General features: G+C 40.9%; 1 protein-coding gene across 3 annotated transcripts in view; it reads left to right on the top strand.

Moving 5' to 3' along the window:
• LOC138757003 (phospholipid-transporting ATPase ABCA1-like) overlaps positions 1-17670 on the top strand; it is a 154152-nt gene extending 136482 nt beyond the window's left edge. For all 3 annotated transcript variants that reach the window (XM_069923574.1, XM_069923563.1, XM_069923581.1), the window contains 13 exons: positions 454-569; positions 1506-1650; positions 2632-2755; positions 3936-4065; positions 4774-4894; positions 4991-5053; positions 6031-6137; positions 7752-7893; positions 8076-8210; positions 9382-9485; positions 13031-13123; positions 14719-14962; positions 16689-17670. In XM_069923574.1, the coding sequence (XP_069779675.1) occupies positions 454-569; positions 1506-1650; positions 2632-2755; positions 3936-4065; positions 4774-4894; positions 4991-5053; positions 6031-6137; positions 7752-7893; positions 8076-8210; positions 9382-9485; positions 13031-13123; positions 14719-14962; positions 16689-16829 (1665 nt within the window). In that variant the 3' untranslated portion in view covers positions 16830-17670. The remainder of the gene's footprint in view (positions 1-453; positions 570-1505; positions 1651-2631; positions 2756-3935; positions 4066-4773; positions 4895-4990; positions 5054-6030; positions 6138-7751; positions 7894-8075; positions 8211-9381; positions 9486-13030; positions 13124-14718; positions 14963-16688) is intronic.
• Positions 17671-23242: the final 5572 nt, after the last annotated feature.

Genomic DNA, 23242 nt, shown 5'->3' with positions numbered 1-23242 from the left:
TCTTGTTTTTTTCTTATTTTTTTATTATTATCTTATGTTATTTCTGTTTATTCTTATTTTTTTCCACTCGCACCCTAACCAAAGATCTGATTGTGATGGTTGATTTCTATTTGATTGTAGATAGTAGAAATTTGTCCTCTATTGTACCTACTCATGTCATGATTTTGATCCAGTGGAAGCCACATCTGAAACTGAGCTGTAATTGAATTTCATATGTGGAGTTCAATGTCGCTGCATCATGCGTTTAGCCTATGTATCGAAGGATGAACCAGAATTCCATGGTTTCTTCAAACTGAAGCAAATTAACAATAAAAATTATTAATAAAGATTTTTTTTACAATATTGGTAGGTTCTAAGTGAGATAAGAATGTAGAATGTGAAGGACAGGATATTTGTCATCAATTAATGATGAAAGATGAAGATCATTCACAAATTTTGTGTTTGTCTTCACAGTGTAACTATGTAATACCTGCCACCTTGGTCATCATCATTTTCATCTGCTTCCAACAAAAATCATATGTGTCCTCATCAAATTTACCCGTGTTGGCCCTACTTCTTTTCCTGTATGGGTAAGTCCATCCTTTGTGATCGTAAATATTGATATTGCAAGGTCAACAAGAAAAATGGCAGCAGAGCTTCAAAATGCACATATCATTTTCATTGCAATGTTTATTTGCTATAAGGAAATCATGGGATTCATCTCTCTTTTGGGAGGAAGGGTTTGACCTAGTGTTCCCATTAATATCCAGCAATGTTCACCACCTCTGATAGATTCCATCAGGGTTATAATTTCAGCGGGTATATTTTGTTTGGGCATTAAAAAAAGAATCTGGAAAATGCTTTAAAAATTCACCCAAAAAAGGGAGACAACAGGATAGTCTCCAGCTTCCATTGTGCTGAATTGAACCCTCTAGTTCAGAAGCAGGAGTAACAGCCAGTCATTACAAATGGAATGTATGGAATCCTAGAGAGATTGAGCATGGAAACTGACCCTTCAGCCCATTGTGTCTTGCTGACCATCAGCCACCCAATTATGTAAATCCTATGGTAATCAAGTATTTGCAATGTGGAAGCACCCAGGGCCAACCCATGGGGTCTTGGGGAGAGTATGTAAACTCCATGCAGACAGCACCAAGGTTAGGATTGAGCCCAGGTCTATAGCGCTACCAGTTAGTGGCTCTGCTGTCCATGTCACTGTGGCGCCCCTTGTTGTTTGTTTGTTTTTTCTTTTTCAATTTTTAAAATTGATTTTAATATACAGTAAACAGAGAGAATAAGGATACATAATTAAAAAAATACAATATACAACAATCAGTACATAATAATAGTATCTTCATCTTCCCATACTCAATCAAAGACGAAAAAAACAAAGAAAAAATCATATTATAGTAGTACCCCTTGTACTAATCTAAAGAAGAGAAAGCAAAAAAGAAATGGGAAATCTTGGGTCAGCGTTCATCAAACATAAAAACTTTTTTAAAACAAGCTTTTTCTTCTACTTGCAGGTGGTCCATCACCCCTTTGATGTACCCAGCATCCTTTGTGTTCCGAATCCCCAGCACTGCCTACGTAATTTTAACCAGTGTAAACTTGTTCATCGGGATCAACGGCAGTGTCGCAACCTTTGTCCTCGAGCTGTTTAGCAACAATGTGAGTTACTGGACACTTATGCTCATTAGTATCAACTTTTCACCAAATAGAGTAATATCATGCAACAGGTTGATTATTTTCCTTTGAGGACACATGCTTGATCAGATGATCAAGAAAATTGTTTCCGTCAGCAATGATTGTAAAAAGGGAACCCTGTTTCATGTTTTTTTTTAAGTAGCATAATGTACAAACTTTTTTTTTCTAACTTGATTCATTGCCATTACCACAAGCACTTTTTATGCATGATGGAATAGTTGGCAAAAAGTGCACATTCAATCATATAAACATTGGAACGGTTTACAAATGATTCTTAAATCTATCATGAAAATGAGTTATTCATATAATATTAAAACATGTCTCATGTATGATAGTTATCATTGGACCAAGTGAGATACATGATCATATAACATATAATGACAGTATATATAATTTGTGGCAGTAGGATTTGCGTATGAATAAACTCAAACAGTATAGTAAAGGCTGCTGTTCTTTGAGCAAGCCAATTAATACAGTTGGTTACAAATGGGTGCTATTAGATAATGCAATTATTGAGCCTGATAATTATGGATGTCACCCTTCTTGTCACTGAAACTGACCAATTCTTACAACTCCTTGGTCATTACTTAAAATCAGTCTAATTGCTACATTCTGACCTGTGGGATCAGATGGCAAGAGAGTATAATAAGCATCTTTGTTGGTTGTGGGTGTATGGATGGATAATGCACAGCTGTAGTGTTAAAGGTGCTGGATAAACTCAGCAGGTCATGCAGCATCCAGGAAGTAGAGGGTAATCAACGTTTCGGGCCCGAGCCCTTCACAGCATCTGTATAGATTTTCTTGGTTAATGTACATCATATCTTTCAGCGGAACAAACTGAGAAGATGACAATAACTCTCCTGTCTACATTTTGCACTTACAGCAGACATTAAGCACTTTTCCATTATTGATTTAAATATTTTTTTAAAATTATTATTGTTTTAGAAACTGAACAGCATCAATGAGGTTCTGAAGTCTGTGTTCCTGATCTTCCCTCACTTCTGTCTGGGCCGTGGGTTGATAGATATGGTGAAAAATCAAGCAATGGCAGATGCTTTGGAAAGATTTGGTGTGTAATAATTCATTGGTTATATGTTTGAAATGCTATGTCTTTTTTTTTTAAAAAAGCAATGCTTTAGAGTACAATCATTGTGTTTGGCATAGTTGAATTCAATTTTGGTTTCGAGTTTTAAGGCAATTTGTAGAGATAAATGCAACACAAGTAATAATTTAAGCAAAGCAGATGGATGGTTGTGGTTCAAGCCTTTATGCTCTAGGGTTATATCCTTTATTTGGTCTATCTAACCAACTGGCTACACCTCCCACTCACCCCTGCCCCCCTGCTCATCTCCTTGTGCCCATTTCTTCTAGCAAGTTCGTAGTCAGGAAGTATGGGAGCTGCACCTCTCATGCGGATCAAAACATAACACAAATGTCCTCCGCTCCATGGGCTCCATCCATGTATGAAAGAACCAGCCAACATTTGAAAGACCCATCATACTCTGGACACACACTTTTCTCTCTCCTTCCATGAGCGAGAAGCTTAAGATTGTGAAAGGGCACACCAACAGTCTTAAAGGCAGTTTCTTCCCCACAACCATCAGGCTCCAGAATGAATCCCAACAGAGTGCTCTCATATGATCCTTGCTTGATGTTGATCTTTGCACTGTAATCCTATACACTGTAAACTGTGATCTTTACATGGCTTTATGAATGTGAGAAATAAGCTGCTAATTTGTTCACAGAAAATTCTTTCTCACTGTACTCAGTATTTTGTGATACATAAACTTCATGCATTTTTTCATTGCCACCAAGCACCCTAATTTTTTTTTTACATTAATTGTCCCCTAACCCATTTTATTTCCCCCCACAATCCCATCAGTATCACCCTCTCCATTCCCCAGGTTCTACCACTCATCTGGACGCTTGAGGTAATTTACAGTGGCTACCAAATGACCTGCCAACCAACATAATTTTTGGGGGATGTGGGGGAAATTTAGCACCCAGAGGCACCTCACATGACCACCAAGAGAATGTACCAACTCTGCACAGTCAGATGCTGAGGTCAGGATTGAACCCTAGTCACTGGAGCTGTGTGACATCATCTCCACCAAACTGTGCCACTCTTCTCCCAGTCTTAGTCATCTCCACACATAAAGTAGCTTGGGATGGTGTATATGTTCTGGGTGATGTATATGCACATGCTGTGGTTTAGGACTGCCCTTCACATTGACCCTGTTGTTCTGTAGGTGAGAATCGTTTCGTCTCCCCACTCTCCTGGGATCTAGTGGGAAGAAACCTATTTGCCATGGCTGTGGAGGGAGTGGTTTTCTTTGTCATCACAGTGCTCATTCAGTACAGATTCTTCATAAAACCAAGGTAAATATTGTCATAGAGTTTGATGTAAATTGAGAGAGGACATTTGCGTGGACCATCACACTGGGTTGGAACAAATCGGCTAAGTTGCTTGTTTCGTTGAGGCTTCAATGTCATAATGAACAGGTTGGAAAGACTCCAACCTCATGATCCTCACTTTCAAAATCAAACCATGCATTACAAATGGAAAAGTATCTTACTAATTAATATATTGGATCAGAATCAGAATTTATTTTCACGAACATGTCACAAAATTTGTTGTTTTGTGGCAGCATTACAATGCAAATATTGCTTTAAAATTGCATTTAAAATAATTTAGTGCAAAAAATGTAGTTCATTGTCTGTTTGCAAATCTGAGGGCAGAGGGGAATCTTAGTTATCCTCGCATTCAACAACATTAGTACTTCTATTTACTTAGCAACTTACCAGCCAATGGCTTCGATCTTGTCCGTTCATGTGCATACAGAAGCCATTATAGATGATGCTGCAGATCAGGTCAGCCTTTCACAACGTTATTATCTATTTCATACCATTTAGTTAATGACAAAGTTGCCCTGGAGAATAAAATATTAGTAAACTAAAAATAGTGGAAATAAGAAATGTTTTCCTGAGTCCCTGTGCACTTAACTCACTGACGAGTTAGATAAGAATGTTGAGCATGGTAAGACGGGAGAATGTAGGATATTAATGTATTTTTCGATGTCTGTCTAGACCTTCATCCTTGAAACTCCCAGTGCTGACTGATGAGGATGAGGATGTGGCGAAGGAACGGCAGAGGGTCTTGAGTGGTGGGTGCCAGAGTGACATTCTGGAGCTGAAAAGTCTCACCAAGGTGAGTTACAACCTGTGCTTCAGAGCAAAGGACCAGTTTTCATTGATACCCCTCGTGACTGGTTCCTGCCTCACAATGAGTGGTTTTCTGTTCCAGGTCTACAGGATGAAGCGAAAGCCTGCTGTTGACAGACTTTGTGTTGGGATCCCTCCTGGTGAGGTAAGGGGCCTGTACAACAGCGAAGGGAGCATTTAGCGTGCAATGCTTTGTTTTCCCTCTGAACGGCTTGGTCCCACGCACCCACTTCTGCCCATAACCCAGAAATAAGTCCTCTTCAGTTGCATGTCCAATTGCGTTATGAAAGCATAAAATCTGAAAAATGGTACATTTCCTGGTCAAACCCTTAACTAGAGTGAATTGAAACATCTACTGATTGTAGCCTGGCATTTCTCATGCAGTGCTCTATCAGGAGGAGGCCTAGGAAGCCCAGTAACAGAATTGTTTCTACAAGCATGACCTGTAAAATATTGAATGCTTTATGTTCCCTAAGAGATCAGCATTTGTAAAAACCTCCTGCACCTCTCCCTCCTGCCATATTTTGCTAGCACCCTCTCACTTTAAAAGTATTTCATTACATTCATCGCGCTTTGCAATGCACTGTTAAGTTTCACATTATCAAGCCTTGTATTTCCCATTTGTTATCTTTGGATATTTCTTTAAAAGGCCACTTGTTTGTGCTAGGAATCAAGGAAAGTGATTACATTTCCGTATTTCATTATGACTTGGAATTAAGCCATTTCACCTTAGAGTTTGTAGCTGTGCACGAAACACTAAGTTCTGGCATATTTTCCCTACAACATATTCTTCCCACATCTCCATTGAGAGTGACAAGTTCTTCCACTTGCCAACAATTTACGATGACCAGTAAACCTCTCAGTCCACACATCTGTGGGTAGAAGGAGACCGGAGTACTCTGGAGAAACCCCTGTGGTTTTGGGGGGGAACATGTGTGCTCTCCAGAGACAGCATCAAACAGGAGGATTGAACGTGGATTGCTGGCACTGAGAGGCGGGAGCATTATGCTATGATCACCTTCATTTTGACAAAGTGACATGATCCTCCAGTGTACAACTAGGTATGTGTTGGTATCCCGAACCCATGCAAGTTCTCTGATGCTGTTATTTTTCCATTTTCAGTGCTTTGGGCTTCTGGGGGTGAATGGGGCAGGCAAATCAACAACCTTCAAGATGTTGACGGGTGACAGTTACGTCACAGGAGGAGAAGCCTTCCTGAAAGGCCACAGGTATCGGGTTCACTGTATTGTAACTGTTCCAAGATAATTAATTTATCACAAAACAATTTTTTTACTATTTATCTGCTATAAAACGTGTATTTTAGCGCTTGGCTGCAGCACAAGGTTACAAATTAGGTTAGCTAAAACCACTTGCTACTTTGATAATCACTTCGCAAATCATTTCCTTACCCACATCCGAGAAAACTCGAGGCTGGGTTCAGCAGGTCCACTAGTCCATGAAAACTTTTCACACACAGCTGCACTCACAATCTCATACTTTGAGGCATTCCCCTATCCACAAGAGAGGACTAGGCTACTGGTATCCTGGGAAATAGCCACCACCCTTTGCCAGCTGGAGGAACATGGCAGCAATTTCTCCCAGTGCTTTTAATTCCCCTTGAACAATCTAATACTTGTCTTTCAAAGAATTCTTGCTGCTGCAAGTAGCAGTGTGATGTGATTGGAGTATCTTGTGAGTGAGGAGAGAAGAAAAATAGCCATTATCGAACAATGTTGGGAAGGACAATCACTCAATCTTCCAAGTGCAACCATAGCTTTCCAAAGACTCCGATTCCAAAGTGCTCTTTTTAAGGGATTGAACCATGGCATTTCATAGAAGAGCATGTCGTGCAAAGTCAACTGCCTATTGTAATTAGCACAGCAAGTCAGGAAGGAGAATGGAATTAAGTCCCAGGAGGACAATCTTGTTTTACAATTACTGCAAGTGAGAATATCAATCCCGTATTGTTCTGGAGAGTGGGATAAAACCGAAGCACCCGAAGAAAACCAATAAGCAATGGCGAGAATTTACAAATTCCAAGAGAGCAGCATTTTTGAATGTGGGTCATTGGAAGACTAATAGTGTTGTACTGACCACCATGCTAACCTGGTTCAATGGTCAATTAAGATGTTTAAATAGTATAAAAGTATAGAGGACATAAGTATTCTTGTGTCTTTCATTTCTACAACAAAGATAAAAGATGTAGGATGGCTTCCAGTCCTCCTGCTGATTTCTGAGAGGATTGGCTTGTTTGATGCCTGTAGAGGCTAGTTCCACCATGACAACTTTGTCCATGGAGACCCTTTCCATCAGTGCAAAAATACTTAGAATGAAAGTGGATGATGTACCAGAGGGCAGGAGAAATAGGATGAATGTGAATGAGCTTATCATACCTTGCCTGTCAGATTCTGTTCATTGTAGTGGTTATAAGTACATCGGGATCAAGCTCAGCCAATGGAATCAAAATTGGAATTCCTCAAGGGGAAACATTGGCATCAGTTTGTAACTTTATGTCCCAAAACTCCTTCATAGATCTCAGTATCTTTATTCTGCATTACATTCTGAGCTTGCATTTATTCCCAGGCACATTGAATATTTACTTTTGCATTAAAGCATTTGGGATCTAACGATCAAAACAACCGCTTCATATCAAGCATTCTAGGAATACTTTGTATTCACCAAACTTAGTTGAGCTAACTGAACATGATCCTAATCTTACCTGCTTGCTCAGCTGAAGGTTTGAGATTTCTCCGCCTTGTGTTGTATTTCTATTCAATCGCTGATATCAGTTTCAAAGACCTCATGAAAAACTAAATGGCCTAATCTTGTTTATGTTGCTGCAGTATTTTAACCAATATGAAAGAGGTTCATGAGAACATGGGTTACTGCCCTCAGTTTGATGCCATCAACGAACTGCTGACTGGCCGGGAACATCTGGAACTTTACGCACTTCTCCGTGGAATTCCTGAAAAGGAAATCTGCAAGGTAAAGTAATTTGCAAGGACCAATATCATAAGACGTTTTCCTTAGAGATTCTATAATCAAAGCTGGTTGACTAACAGTTTAAGTAAAGCTGCACTGATAATTCAGGACTACTTTCATCTTTCTAGATTGAGGTTGCAAAAAGGCTTTATTGCAGCTAATGTGACATAATTTCTACTTACCAGATCGCTGAGTGGGGAATCCGAAAGTTGGGAATTAGTCGATATGCAGACAAAATGGCCGGCAACTACAGTGGAGGCAATCGGCGCAAACTCTCCACCGCAATGGCCCTGATTGGGGGTCCTCCGGTCTTATTTCTGGTGAGTGCTGGTTTTATTTCTTATGGGTGTAGGGAGGGCTGTTCAAACCCATTATCCACAGTTTGTCAAAGGGTTAAATTTATATCGGTGTCTTCTTTTAGAGTCAGAGTTTTACTGCTAGAAACAGGCCTAGATTGATAACAATAATGGATATATCATCATATACATTGAACAACATGCATGTGCCCCAAATTCTTTCTTACTGCAGCTGAACAAGTACTTGGTAAGAAACAATAGATAAATATTAAATTACCGTAACTCAAAAAGAGAGTGCAGGAAAAAAAGTGACTCTATAGTAGTGCAGACAGGCCATTTTGTGGTTCCAGAGTAGTTTAAGGTGAGGGTAGAAAGCAGAGATTCATGAACCTGATGGTCATTGGAAAATAAAACTATTCTTGAACCTAGAAGTGCTGGTCTTGTGTTTACAAATCAAGTTGTCTAACTCAGCTAAGTCCATTTGCTTATGTCTGGCCCTCTCAACCTTTCCTATTTCTATCTAAATACCTCTGTATTGTAATTATACCTGCCTCTACCACTTCCCTTGACAGCTTGTTCCATATACCCACCATAAACTGTGCATTTAAAAAAAAAATGTTGCCCCAAGGTCCCTGTTAAATCTTTCTCCCTCACCTTAAATCTATGCCCTTGAGTTTTAGCCTTCCTGATGCTGAGGGTGGCGGGGGAGAGGGGGGGGGGGAAATATAATGATCATTTACCTTATGCCCCTCATGATTTTGTACATCTTGAAATGATCGCCCCCTTCAGCCTTCTACACTCCAAAAAGAAAAGTCGCGACCATCAGGTTCAAAAACAGTTTCTACCCTCCACCATCAACGATAAACTCAGAGATTTATTTGAAGACTTACTTAAGCACTTTTATTGTTTTTAATTCTCTCTGTATTGTACAGATTGTTTACATTTGTTATCTGCTTGTAGTTTTTTGTATATATGTATATGCAGTGCAGAGTTATTTTTGGCCACTACCACCAAGTGGTAATTCTGTCTCACTCACAGTGAATACTGACAATAAATCTGAAATCTAAATTCATCATCATGGACATTTTATGCTTGTTGGGAAAATATAAATATTTCTGAATTTGTTTCTGCTGGATATGGTGGCATCCACAATCATGGCGTTGATAGTTAACTATGATCTGCTTTGTTCCCAAAGGATGAACCCACAACAGGGATGGATCCAAAGGCACGAAGATTCCTGTGGAACACAATTCTCAATATCATTAAAGGAGGGAGATCGGTTGTTTTAACGTCACACAGGTGAGTGAAAGGGTATCTGTGGGTTTGAACCATGCGTTCAGTTGAAACTGAAATGGGTGATTTTCATTCATTCACCTGTGGAACACTCTTTGAGTCAATTTCTGTGTTACTCCTCTTAGTACAAATGCCTCGTGTTACTTCACAACCAATATCCTGGAGATGCTGAAGATGTGATTGTTCAAAACATGAAGTTCTTCACTCTTGTTAATGATTGAATGTGGAATAGACAGTCTACATTACATTATCACTTGCTTTGGATGCACGCAGAGGAATTCATCCTCACGTAGGAGTACTAAGCACACTTTGTTGAAGCCACAGCCCGTTAGACACTTATTCTCCTCAATTGCCTCATGCTGCCATGATATCTTTAACTGGTTGACCAGGTGAAGTGGGAACGATTCATGTGATAGGGTCACTAGATATTATCCTCTGGTGTGGCATCACTGATGAAAATAGCAGTATGAGCAGAGCCATTCCTAAATACTATAATTATTCTTCATGGTGCCAACATATGCTATACCTGCATCCTAGTCCTTGAGGAACTATGGCATGAGAAGTAAACAAGAAATCTGCAGATGCTGGGATCCGATGCAGAACCCAAAAATGCTGGAGAATATAGCAGGCCATGCAGCATACGTAGAAAGTAAAAGGCAGTTGACGTTTTGGGCCTGGGGATTTGATCAGGCACCATAAATCAGGCAGATGCCTGAATTAAAAGGTGTAGGAGAGGGAAGGGAAGGCGAGGAACCCTGACCTCAAATTCACTTGGTCCATCTCTAGCAACATTCTCCCTTTCCTCAATCTCTCTGTCTCTATTTCAGGAGACAAACTTTTGACAGGCATTTTCTATAAACCCACCAACTCCCACAACTACCTTGACTGCACCTCTTCCCACCCTATCCTCTATAAGGATTCCATTCCGTTCTCTCAATTCCTTCATCTCTGTCACATCTGTACCCAGGATGAGGACTTCCATGCTAGATCACAGAGATGTCCTGTTCCTCCTTCAAGCAACATGGCTTTCCCTCCACCACCATCAACTCAGCACTCACCCACATATCCTCCATTACCCACATATCTGCCCTGGCCCCCTCCACCCCCACACACAAGGACCGCATTCCCCTTGTCCTCACCTACCACCCCACCAGCCTCTGCATCTAACAAATCCTCCTCCGTCATTTCCGCCACAAGATCCCACCACTAGTCACATATTCCCTCTCCACCCCTCTCCACCTTCTGCAGGGACTACTCCCTTTGTGACTCCTTTTTACACTCCTCCCTCTCCACCAATTGTTCCTTTGAGGCCTACCGTGTAACCATAGAAGATGCTTTACTTGTGCCTACACCTCCTGCCTCAGCACCATTCGGGCCCAAACAGTCCTTCCAATTGAAGCAACTTTTCACTTGTGAATCTGCGGGGTTATCTACTATATCCAGTGCTCCTGCTATGGTCTTCTCTACATTGGAGAAACTGGATGCAGATTTGGAGATTGCTTTGTTGAGCACCTTGGATCTGTCTGCTGTAATGGTGTGGATCTCTCAGTGGCCACTCATTTCAATTCTCCATCCCATTCCCTTGCCGACATATCTGTCCATGGTCTCATGCACTGCAGACTGGAGGAACAACACCTCATCTTCTGACTGGGCACCCTCCAAATGGATGGCATTAATACCAACTTATCTGGCTTTCATTAAACCTCCCTTTCCCTGTCATCTCTCCTTTCCCTGTCTCCTTTTCCACAGACATGATAAATTCTCGCGTAGTCCCTTATCACATCCAATTATCACCTTTTGTTACTCTGGTTTCCTCCCCCATTGTTTGAATTCTGAGACTTTCTGATATATCCTGCTTCTGATTTTTTTTTCCTCTTGAAGAAGGGCTCAGGCCCAAAACCTCCGCAATACATCTTTGTCTCCTATAGATACTGAAAAGACCGCTGAGTTCCTCCAGCATTTCAATGTCTTTATATCAATTAAGTAATAGGTGAATACAGGTGCGAGGGTAGAAGTAAAAGAAGCTGAGAAGTGATGGAAAGAGGGGGCTAAGATAGCTCTCTGGTCGATGGAAGGGAACAGAGAGGGGAGTTGGAGGAAGGGAGACAAAGGATGAGGAAAGAGTTAGACCAGGGGTTGTAGAAATTGGTACTGATGTCATCTGGTTGGCGACTGCCAAGACCATATAAGGTGTGTTCCTCCATTTTGCGGCTGGCTTCAGCTTGGGAGTACACGAGGCTGTGGATAGGCACACCATTGTGGCAAAGTGGTGTGGAAGTGAAATGGTTAGCCACTGGGAAGTCCTTACTATGGATCGAAGATGCTCATCGAAGCAATCCCCTAACCTTTTCAATCACCCCGGGCTCTGCCAGGCACGGACGAGCTGGCTTACGCAGGGCTCCCAGGTAGGCTTCGGCTATCTCACCTGGCTGCTGGGCCCGAGTACGCGGGAGGGATCTGGCTTAGACCACGTTCATTGGGGGCTTGTACATGGCCTCCAGGGTAGCCATCACTTCTGGGTACTCTGTGCAGTCTTTGAAGGCCTGGAAGGCACCACAAGTTTCTTCTGATCCGAGTTCACCATATTGGAGTGGGCCTGGATGACTGCCTCGACCATGTGCCTCTAGATTTCGAAGTGTGCTTGGGCTTCCGGGTGGCAAGGGTCGATCTCTTGGCTCCCGACGGTTAGGAGCTTTTCCACAGCAGGTCTAAATTTTAACTGAATAACTTGTGATGCTCTGTTGCAGCAGTAAGCAGACACAAAACTCGAGAAAGACTGTACAACAGGCTTTATTCAGCTAAAAGTCTCTGCTACTGTGGTAGCTGTACTGGTGACTCCTGAGTGACTGTCTCGGGAGGAGATGGCTCAGGATTATATCCTGGGCGGTTGATTGACAGCCAGCCGGGTGGAGTTTGGTTATTCAGGCCGGCTGATTGATAGCCGACCAGGTGTGGTCTGTCTTGCAGGTACAGAGATAACCCCCTGCAGTAGGCTAGTGGTGTATCATCACACACCAGATGCAGTAAATGGCCCCTACAGATTCACAAGTGTAGTGTTGCTTCATCTGGAAGGACAGTTTATTGATAAAGTGTTGTTAACATTGAACAGAAAGAGTTAATATCCACTGCCTGTTTATATTTCATTGCATTCTTTTTCAATATAAGAAGTTGTTTTCCTAATCCTTTAAGGAGAGAAATCCTATTAAAAGGATTGGTTTTTAATATTTTCTGTAAGTGCAAACACGTGCAACAGAGTATATGTACATGTAAAATATTTCTAACACTCAATGTATATTTAACATAAAAATAAATATCGTTGAGCATTGGAAATATTTTCATGTATATGTGTAATGAGCTGCCCATATATGCATAGCATTTTTGTCATTTTTAAAACTTCAAGTCCCTTCTCTAGTGTTAACGATAGAACATGTACCCTAACTCAGTCATTATCAATGTGCAACACCCCATCAATGGACTCTAATTACACAGTGTAGATCAGTGCCTACATTCAAAGTGCAAAGCTGACAGGTTTCACCATTTGTGTCCTACAGCATGGAGGAGTGTGAGGCTCTGTGCACACGGATGGCAATAATGGTCAATGGTAAATTCCGCTGTCTGGGCAGCGTACAGCACCTCAAGAACAGGTAGGAACCCCAGTGGTCTGTTAACACTAAACCTGAAATGTTTCAAAACAGGGATCATTGTCTCCTACTTAAGTTTGTTTAAAGCATCTCTTGAAATTTATGATTGGGAATATCGAATTGATAGGAATCATTAAAAGTAGGCAGAAATGTGATGAAAGTATCAAGTCTGGAGAACGATGATGAATTAACATTTCAGGTGGGTGACTTTTTCTCAGAACATAATAGAACCCAGCAATATCCAAAAACTGAAACGAAGAGCATTGAAGTTTCAAAGAAACGTGCTTCTTTATGAAAAGTTAATCTGTTTTTAAATAGGCAATAGATAATCTGAAAATCTATAGACTACATTTGCAGATTTCCCAATGTTTTAATCAAAACATGAAGGCTAATTATAACTAGAGAGAATTATTTCCGTGTCAAATTTTGTTACCTCTATACACCAAAGTAGTGATTTTTTTTTCGTCCTTCAAAAGAAGTTCAGCTTGATTTACTAGAGAACTGTTCAACATGACATTGCATTACATTGTTGGAATTGTTTTTGGAAGAAGGGAACATGGTCCCTTTACTGATTTTTATTTTGTGTTGGCAAAGGGAGGGATATTGGTAATGGGAGGTTTGTTTCATGTTTTATTTTCCCTGCATAAGCATTAAGCTTCTCAATTTAGATGTGAAATATGAATAAATATATTTCTCTTAAAGCTCCTCTCAATAGGCTTTCCTTCAAAACTTTCCAATAGCATCCCATGTTACTATTCCAAGGATACTTCCTAATTTGGGTTAGCAGGTATACGGTGTGATGTTATCCTGCAAGCATGGATGCCTAAACATCACCCATCTGTATTTTCCTCTCCAAGTTATAAAGTCACTTACTTGGAAAAGTATCATTTATCCCCCTCCAACTGCAATTCAGAAACACTTTCATCTTGTGGACTTTCAAAGTTCAAGAAGGCAGCTCATTATCATTTTCTGAAGATCTTTTGATGACTAGTATTTTCCATTTTCACACACAATCTTTAAAACAAACAACCAGAAGAAATTGTCACCTTTAATTCCTAACTCCAGAGGTTAAGAGTGTAGCCGACTGCTACAAAGAAACACACACACACACTCGCCGTGTGGGAGGTTAAGCTCTGAGATTTATTGAGGCTGGAAAGGCTCCTTTTATACAGATGGAGTACCTGCCGTTCATTTGATTGGCTGACATCAGCCACATGAATAACAATAGCGGGCGGGAACATTCTTGCATGTGAATACCCTTCTTCCCCAGCCTGTTATTGATCTGTTAGCTGGGCTGCTGGTCTTGTACTCCTCAAACTTTTACCCCCGTCAGTTCGTTGTCCTGGGAGTCGCTTTGTCTGCATCTACTGCCGTGCGATGTGCCGGCCCGATGTCTGCAATTGCGGGCCACCACAAGATCCAAATTACTGCACAAGATCCATTTAATTCATTTGCATGGGTTACCATCTGGATCTATATTTGTGCCAAGTACATAGTTCTAAGTGTTAAATTATGATGAACTCAAAAAAAAATTGCACTAGGATGTTCCATGGCCATTAACTTGACAACAAAAATCATTAGTGTTGCCTTCTTTTTAGGTTTGGTGACGGATACACGATTATTGTGCGGATAGCTGGTCCAAATCCAGACCTGGCGCCCATGGTGCACTTCTTTAAGCGAGCTTTCCCTGGTAGCATTCTCAAGGAGAAACATCGCAGCATGCTCCAGTACCAGTTGCCTTCACACCAGTCCTCCTTGTCGAGGATCTTCAGTATTCTCTCCAGCAACAAGGAGAAACTTCACATTGAGGATTATTCTGTCTCACAAACTACATTAGACCAAGTAGGTGCTTGCGTTTCTTGTTTATTGAGGCTTAAGGGTTCACATTACTACTGATTTAGAATGGCTTGTGATCCAGAAATCACCACAAGCTTAAAACATCATAATGGCTCTTTCTCTTCATTTATCTGTAACACCCTCTAGACCACACATGTCAAACTCTGGTCCGCGGGCCAAATTTGGCCCGCGATATAATTACATTTGGCCCGCAAGATCATTTCAAAAATGTATTAGAGGTGGCCCGCCCTGCAGCGAAAGCCGATGCTGTTTTTTGGTAATGTCACCCCCACCATCCTCCCCCTTCATTGCACATCCTTCCCCACCCCCTAACTATCCCCTCCCCCCTAAAACCACCCCCCCTTAAAAGATGGCCAGAATATTCTCAAAAAGGAATCCAGAATGGTAAAGTTCCACAAACCTTCTGCTGGGAATCCTAACAACACCCGGGCATCAGATCCACGGGACGCGGAGGGAGCAAGAGTGTTGCAGGTTGACCGTGCAAACTTTGAGAACAGGGAAAACAAAATTGTAACACGAGAAGTCAGTCGATGTCATCAGCCGGCAAGCTAGTTGGAAGGCTCCCCGCACAACCAGTCACCTCTCCCACCTGTCGAGCGGTGCGGCGGATGGGCGAGCGCCTGTGATTTCCTGTCGGCGCGACGGACATGGCAGGCTGCGCACGGCCCCCGCTGTTCCGCAAAGGCTGATCGGCAGCGCGCTGGGCCTGAGTGGGTGGGTAAGAAGGGGTGGGCAGAGGGTGTAGGTGAGGAGTAATGGGCAGGGGAAGTTATGGTGGTGCGAGGGGCAGTTAGAGGGAGGGATGAGTAAAAGGAGGGGTGGATAGGGAAGAGGTAATGGGAGGGGCAGGGCAAGTAGGGGAGGGATGATTAGAGGGTGAGGTAGAGGGAGGAACAAGTTGAGGGGAGAGGCAGTAGAGGGGCGTGTATAGGATGGGGTGGGTAGAGGCAGAGTGAGTGGAGTGAGGGGTGAGTAGAGGTTGGGTAAAGGACTGGTCAGGTAGAGGGATGGTGGGTCGAGGGTGAATAGAGGCCTAGAGCCTGAGGAGTAAGCAGGAAATGCTGAGTCCTGATGCAGGCCAAAATGGACACAGCCTGTGAATGCTGACTACATCTCCACAGGGATCAAATATGTTTCCCTCAGGTCAAGCAAAGGGTGAACTTGAGCTACCTACTCCTGACCTGTAACATTATCCTCCTAAAGTTATATCCTAAAGTTTAACATTACTTATGCTGAAAGAAGAGAAAACATGCAGATGTTGTTAAAAATTTTCAATAAATATTTAGTTCGGCCCTCGACTTAGTCCAAGTTTTTAATTTTGGCCCTCTGTGAATTTGAGTTTGACACCCTTGCTCTAGACCGAATATGGTCAGATTATGTTGGAACAAACTCAAATCCGTTGAATACCCTATTTCTTATCCCGATTTGTATTCCTTCATGCTCATATGAACCAAAGAGCAGATTATCTACTTGAGATCCTATTTCTTTTTGTGGGACCTAATTATGTGCAAATTAGCTATCAAGATTCTTCTTTAAAACTGGGCATGAACCTCATGGATATTCTATTAGATGTAGCAACATTTCAAGGCTTCTTGAAATTGTGACAGGCTCGATGCAAGACCAGAATCCCTCCTCTTAAAGTGTAACTTTATGAAATAATTCCCATTCTTTGGCCCGTGCTCTAAGTTATTCATAATGTGTTCATTTTCAGGTATTTGTAAACTTTGCCAAGGACCAAAGTGATGATGATCACTTAAAGGACACTTCCATTCACAGAAGTGAAACCGTACAAAATGTTGCACTCCTGAATACATTTTTACACGACAACAATGTGAAGGAAAGTTGTGTGTGAACTGATGAATGTCAGACTTGAACAGAAACTTTTCTTCCTTCAGAGTCTGAACTTTATTGGAGGAAAAAGAGGAAGAATAAAACTGGACAGTCTACTGATGCCATTCAATGCAATCCAATGCAACAATTCCACTATTTTATGACAAAGCTATGTCTCTGTTATTGATTTGTACTGAGGTTAAATTTAAAACTTGAATATTAGTTGTATTACAATATGACCTTGTGAAACTCTAGTTTTGCATTCAATTTAAATTTAGCATTAACAATGTGACAATTGTACAATATTGTCAGTAATTGAGTTCGTGAATCAATAATTCACCAACACACACATGCACACAGACCTCTGCATATAGATGGTAAAATATTTACCAACTTTGGTTACAATTCTTTTAATAATCTCACTGTGAGACTACTTTTTAAATATAATCAAACATCTTAATAAACTATTTATTTATAACTACAGGCCATAACTATGTAAAACAGAAGTGTGTACATTGCATTCTATTAGGAATGAATGTCTAAACTTCCACAGGCTCTAGATTTTTCTAATGGTCATCTTTATAAATACTTTGGTTGTTTCATTCCAAGCGCTTTATACAGAATGTTCCAGAACAAACTTTTTTGTTTGCACTGTAAAAAAATAATTGTCTTTTTAAATGCAAACGAAGAAAAAGAAATTGCAATGCTTGGAGAAGATGAAGTTTTGATGTTCATAACTTGTCATTTTTCATATCAAAAACATTACAATACCAAAAATAACTTGTTTGTGAGAATATATTATTGTATTTGTATGGTTTTTTTCTGTTTCCTGTGCATTGTCAGAAAATAAAATGGTAAAAATATTTGATAACATTTGATCATCCATGAGGGGAGGGAGACTCCAGTGATCCTCTCTGCTACTCTTACGGTCCTCCAATTCATGCCACACTGTCTTGTAGCCAGCCAGAACACTCTCGATAGACCTCCTCTAGAAGGTTTACTTTATAATGGCCGGTTGCCTTGGCCGCTTCAGTCTTCTCAGGAAATGCAGTCCTGTGGCGATGAGGAAATGTTGTGTGTCACTAGTTAAGTGGACTCTGAGGAACTTGGTGCGCTCTTCTCTCTCCACTACAGAGTTATGTGTAATGGAAGGTGGCTGTTCCTGGTCTTCCTGAAGTCCTTGATCATCTCCTTCATCTTGGTCATGTTGAGACTCGGATTGTTACTCTCACACCATATCACAAGATTTCCACCTCTTCTCTGTAGTGCAACTCATTGTTATTACTAATGAGGCCAATTACTGTTGCGTCATCTACAAATTTGTTGGACACCATTGGAGCTGGATCTGGCGATGCAGTTATGGTCAGTAATGTGAACAGGAGTAGGCTGACCACACAGCTCTGAGGTGTTCCAGTACTTAGCGTGACAGTGCTCGACGTTCTGCTATCAACCTGGACAGACTGTGGTTTTTCTGTTAGGAAGTGCTGAATAAAGTTTTAGAGAGGGTTGTTGAGTCCCTTTGAGGACATCTTCTCCACAAGCCTCTGGGAAATGATATTAAATGCCAAGGCAAAGTTGATGAACAGCAGTCTGGTGAATGAGGTCTCATTCTCCAGAAGGGTCAGGACTGAATGAAGAGACTAGGCTACAGCATAGTTAGGTGAATTGAAATGGGTCTAGCATCTCAGAGAGGTGTGCCTTGATGTGTTCCATCACCAGACACTCAAAGCATTCATAATGGTAGAGGTCAACACCACTAGGCATTAGTCATCGAGAGCTGTTATTGTCTTCCTTTTGGGAACCTGGGTGCTGGTTGCTGTTTTGAACCCAATAGGAATGATGGACCACTGCAGAAAGGTATTGAAGATGTCCGTGAAGACCTCCATCAATTGGCCTGTGCAATCCTTTAGTACCCAACCAGGTATGCTGTCTGGTCCTGCTGCCTTGTGTGGGTGTACCTTGGAGATGGTTTTTCTCATCTCAGCCATGGCTATGCAGGAAGTCTTCATCAGGGAGACACAGAACTTTCTTTGGCCATATCCTATTTTAATTAAACTGTGCATAGATATTCAGTCTGTCTGGAAAGGATGTGTTGGTCTTGCAAGGTTGACTTGTAATCTTGATCCCTTGCCACATGTGCCTTTGTGTTGTAATTCTTATTATTCACTAATATTTTACTATACCTAATCCCTTAATGGGAAACTAACTCAAGGATGGATCTTCTGTGAGATTCCCTATTTCCCACATTCCCTGATTCACCCATATTAAAGGCAATTCTCAAGTACCAAATGACTAACCAAGCAGCATAATCATATTGTACATAAAATATTTTGATACTCTGGGGTAATATTAATTAAAAGTGTAAGAAATAGGAGCAGGAGTAGGGCATCGGCCCATCGAGCCTGCTCCACCATTCAATAAGATCATGGTTGATCTGACCATTGACTCAACTCCATCTACCTGCCTTTTCCCCATATCTCTTAATTCCTATTTTATGTAAAAATCTATCAAACTGAACCTTGGATATGTTTAATGAAGTAGCCTCAACCACTCCTCAACAGAGAATTTCACCAATTCACTACAGTTTTTCCTCATCTCCATTTTAAATTGTCTCCCCATAATGACATAAGAAACAGGAAATAAGAAAACAATGTTGATTAACAAGGTTTATTGTTCAATTGAAACCAAAATTTCACAAGAATGCTGTTCTTGTTCATCTCAAATGGTGTACTTTTTAGCATTTTCTTTTTCTCAATTATTGCCATGCTTTTTAATCAAGCTGCTCTTTCTTCCTGCTCCCCAGCTTTTATTAATTCAGACACCCAACTGCTTTTTACTTATACCTTGAATAAGGCTTGAAAGGCCACATATATCTTTACCTCCCATGGACACTGTGAGACCTACTGAGTTCTTCCAGCATTTGTTTATTTATCAGGATGTTGCCTGGTTAGAAGGTATGAGTTTTTGGGAAAGATTGGAAAAACTTGGATTGTCTTCTACAGAGTGTGGGAGGCTGAAGGGAGACCCGAGAATGATGTACAAAATCATGAGTGGTATGAAAAAGGCTGATAAGTCAGCATATAGGAAATTTTAAAACTTGGCTGAATGGTGAACCAACAACATCACACTCAATGTCACCAAAACCAAGGTGTGCAATCCACTGATCACTGGGGGTCCACAGGTGGAAAGAGTGAAAAAATGTTAATTCCTGGGAGTCACTTACCCTTTCACACTGGCACCTTGTCCTAGTAATTTATGGCCAATCTACTGGTTAAAGGTCCAGTGTGAAAGCTCCTTAATGGGCATGTAGGTGTCAAATCAAACCTCGGTAGGTTGTATCATCCCCAGGGTCAACTGATGCCTGCGTGAATTTTAGCCCAGTGTCAAAGTGACATGGACTATCCAGGGCCAAAGTAGTGAAACTTTGAAGACGTTTTTGCGTGAGTGCAGGAACATGGTGGAAACAAAAGATTTAAAAGGTATAAACTTCGCTGACCTATATAAACCATTATAAATTTCTAAAGGACCATGGGAAAGTTGCAGCAGGAGAGAGAGTGCAATGGTGGATTTGGCCTCCTAGAATTCCATGCAGCAGAGAAATCCCTCTGAGTATTTGTGCATTTCTCTGCCACATGGGATTCTGGGAGGGCAGGTCTTCCATCACTCTTTCCCAGTATTTCTAAATTGTGTACTATGGCTGCTAGGACTTTCCCACAGCCTTTATAAATTGTGTGACTTTTATATCATTTTCCCATGGCCTTTTATAAATTTATAAAGGTTTATATTGGTTGGCACAACAGGGGGTGAAGAGCTCATACTGTGTACATAATTATTTTATAATTAGGCATGATTAATTTTGTTAAATACAAGATCATAATACATTGATCAGGATTTAGAGCAGGTCCACCATCACTTGATGCATCACTCAGACACCACCAGTGGAGGATAGAATCCCCTATCCCTGGGGATGCCTTGTGATGAGTGTGAAAAGACACAAAGAACCGGTTAACAGTGTCCAATTTGAAAGACAAAAATGGTTCACTGAACAGCCAACCTACTATTTAGCCAGTATGAAATGTCTCTTAAGTATATTTCCTGGACCCAATATTGTCACTGTAAAGAAAGCACATTACCCATTTTTCTTCCTTTGGAGTTTACTGAGGTTTGGTTATGGCGTCAAAAACCTTGGTAAACGTGTGTAGTGGAAAATGTGCTGACTGGCTGCATCATTGCCTGGTATGGGACACCAATACCTCTGAGTGGAGAGCCCTACAAAAGGTTGTGGACACAGCCCAGTACATCAAAGGCAAAACTCTCCCCACCATTGAGAAAATCTGAAGGGGACAATGCAGATGGAGAGCAGCAGCAATCAACAAGGATCCACACCACCTAGGACATGCTCTGTTCTCGCTGCTGCCAACAGGAAAGAGGTATAGATGCCACAAGACTTGTACCATCAGGACTCTTAAACAACAAACCCAAAGACTAATTTCAGGACTCCTACTTTGCACATTTATTACTGAGTATTTAATTTTTTGCTGCTTTGGAGTTTATTTAGATTTCTTTAACATTTTTCTCTTTTGTGTATGTATCTTGAGTACAGTGTTTTGCTTGGCCTGCAGAAAAAAGAATCTTGGGGTTGCAAGTGATATCATGAATGTACTCTAACCATAAATCTAAACTTTGAGATGTAATGATTGGATGGTAGGTCATTCTTTTCCCCAGGGCAAAAGTGTCACATGTAGATTTTGGGTATAGGGCAGGAGGATTAAGGGAGAAGTGCAGGGCAAATATTACACAGAGAATTGTAGGTGCCTGGAACAGGCTGCCAGGAGTAGAAGTGGAAGCAGATGTAATTGTATTCAAGAGGCTTCCCAATACAGAAAATGGAGGGATATCTATTAAGTACAAGCAGCAGTTTTAGTTTGACTTGGACATCATGTTCAGCAAAGACACATGGACTGAGAACCTGTTCCTGTGCTGCACTGTTCTATGTACTCTAAAACACATGTATTCTAAAAGTTATTTTCCCTCCAACTAAAGGTTTAATTTCCTGCATCCTTGAAGAACAGGATTATATTTGCTGAATCCTCCACTGCATCTCATGAAAGCAGGAGATGTGTATAAAATTCTCAAGGAGAAATAGATTCATGTTTTTTTTTGGACTTAACAGCCAGTGAGTGAGCAAGTGGTAACAGGCCATAAGTACTTGTGGCATCACTTCAACTTGACAAGGCCAAATGATACAATACACTGAAATTTGTCACAACTTCCAACTTCTCTCCCAACAGATGTTGCCTGATCTGTTGACAGCAGTGCTTTTATTTCAGATTTTTAATGTGTTTTGCCAGCAAAACTAAAACAGCAGTTTCTAAGACAAAACACACTCAGCTGCTATGTTTATTGTGCAAAGAATTAAAATTGTGTGCTTGGTTACAAAGCTACAAGAGCAGTGAAATTAAGAGCTTCAAAGCTTTGACTATTTGAAATATCCAACCATAACTCCTCTACCAAACATACAGGTTATTCTAAGTGTTTGAACCAGGTAAATGTATCATCTAATAAGAGGGCTTGTGTTATTTCAGGAAAACTGCCTACATTTTGCTCATACATTGAAGAAGGGCTCAGACCTAAAACTTGGTTGTATCTCTTTTTTGTGATTTTTACAATTACAGCATTTACAGTCTTTGGTGTTTAATTTCTTCGATGAATATCAATTTGGAATAATTGGTAAGCTGTCAATGTGGTGACATTTTCATGCCTCAACAATGTACCTAAGATATTTCAAGGAAGCATTAAAAATCTTTTAGTCATTTAATGTGACCATGATCCCTATTGAATTCAATCTGATAAAAAAGAGGCACGACTGTATCTCTTCACCTCCCCCCCCCCCACCCTCCCAACCTCCTCCCTCCTGAGGACATGCATTAAAGGTGAGCGGGAGTAAGTTTAAAAAAGATTTTTTTTTATACATTGTGTACCAGGTACAGTATCTGCAATGCACTGACAGGGATAGTGTTGGGAACAGGTATAACAGCAACGTTCGAGAGGCTTTAAGATAATCACATGTCATATGCAGGGAATGGAAGGTTGTGGATCAAGTGCGGGGGGGAGAGATATTTAGCTTAATTTGGCAGTGTTCAGCAGAGACCTCTTGTGCTGTACTGTTCTCAGTTCTAAAACATGTCAGTGCAGCAAACAGTTATAATGAAAATCTATTGGCCTTTATTGGAAGCAGTTCTTAGCACAGGAGCAAGGATATCAGAATTTATTATAATGGACAAATCATGAAATAAGATGTTTTGCAGCAGCATCTTAGTGCAAATATCGTACAAATATTATAACCACCTCATAACATTACTATAAAAGATATAAATAGTGCACAAAAACTAAGACAGTGTTTTTGGTTCATTGATTATTCAGGAATCTGATGGC

Source organism: Narcine bancroftii, chromosome 1 (genome assembly GCF_036971445.1).
Source record: "Narcine bancroftii isolate sNarBan1 chromosome 1, sNarBan1.hap1, whole genome shotgun sequence".
Taxonomy (NCBI): domain Eukaryota; kingdom Metazoa; phylum Chordata; class Chondrichthyes; order Torpediniformes; family Narcinidae; genus Narcine; species Narcine bancroftii.
This window is presented reverse-complemented; position numbering and strand designations above follow the sequence as displayed.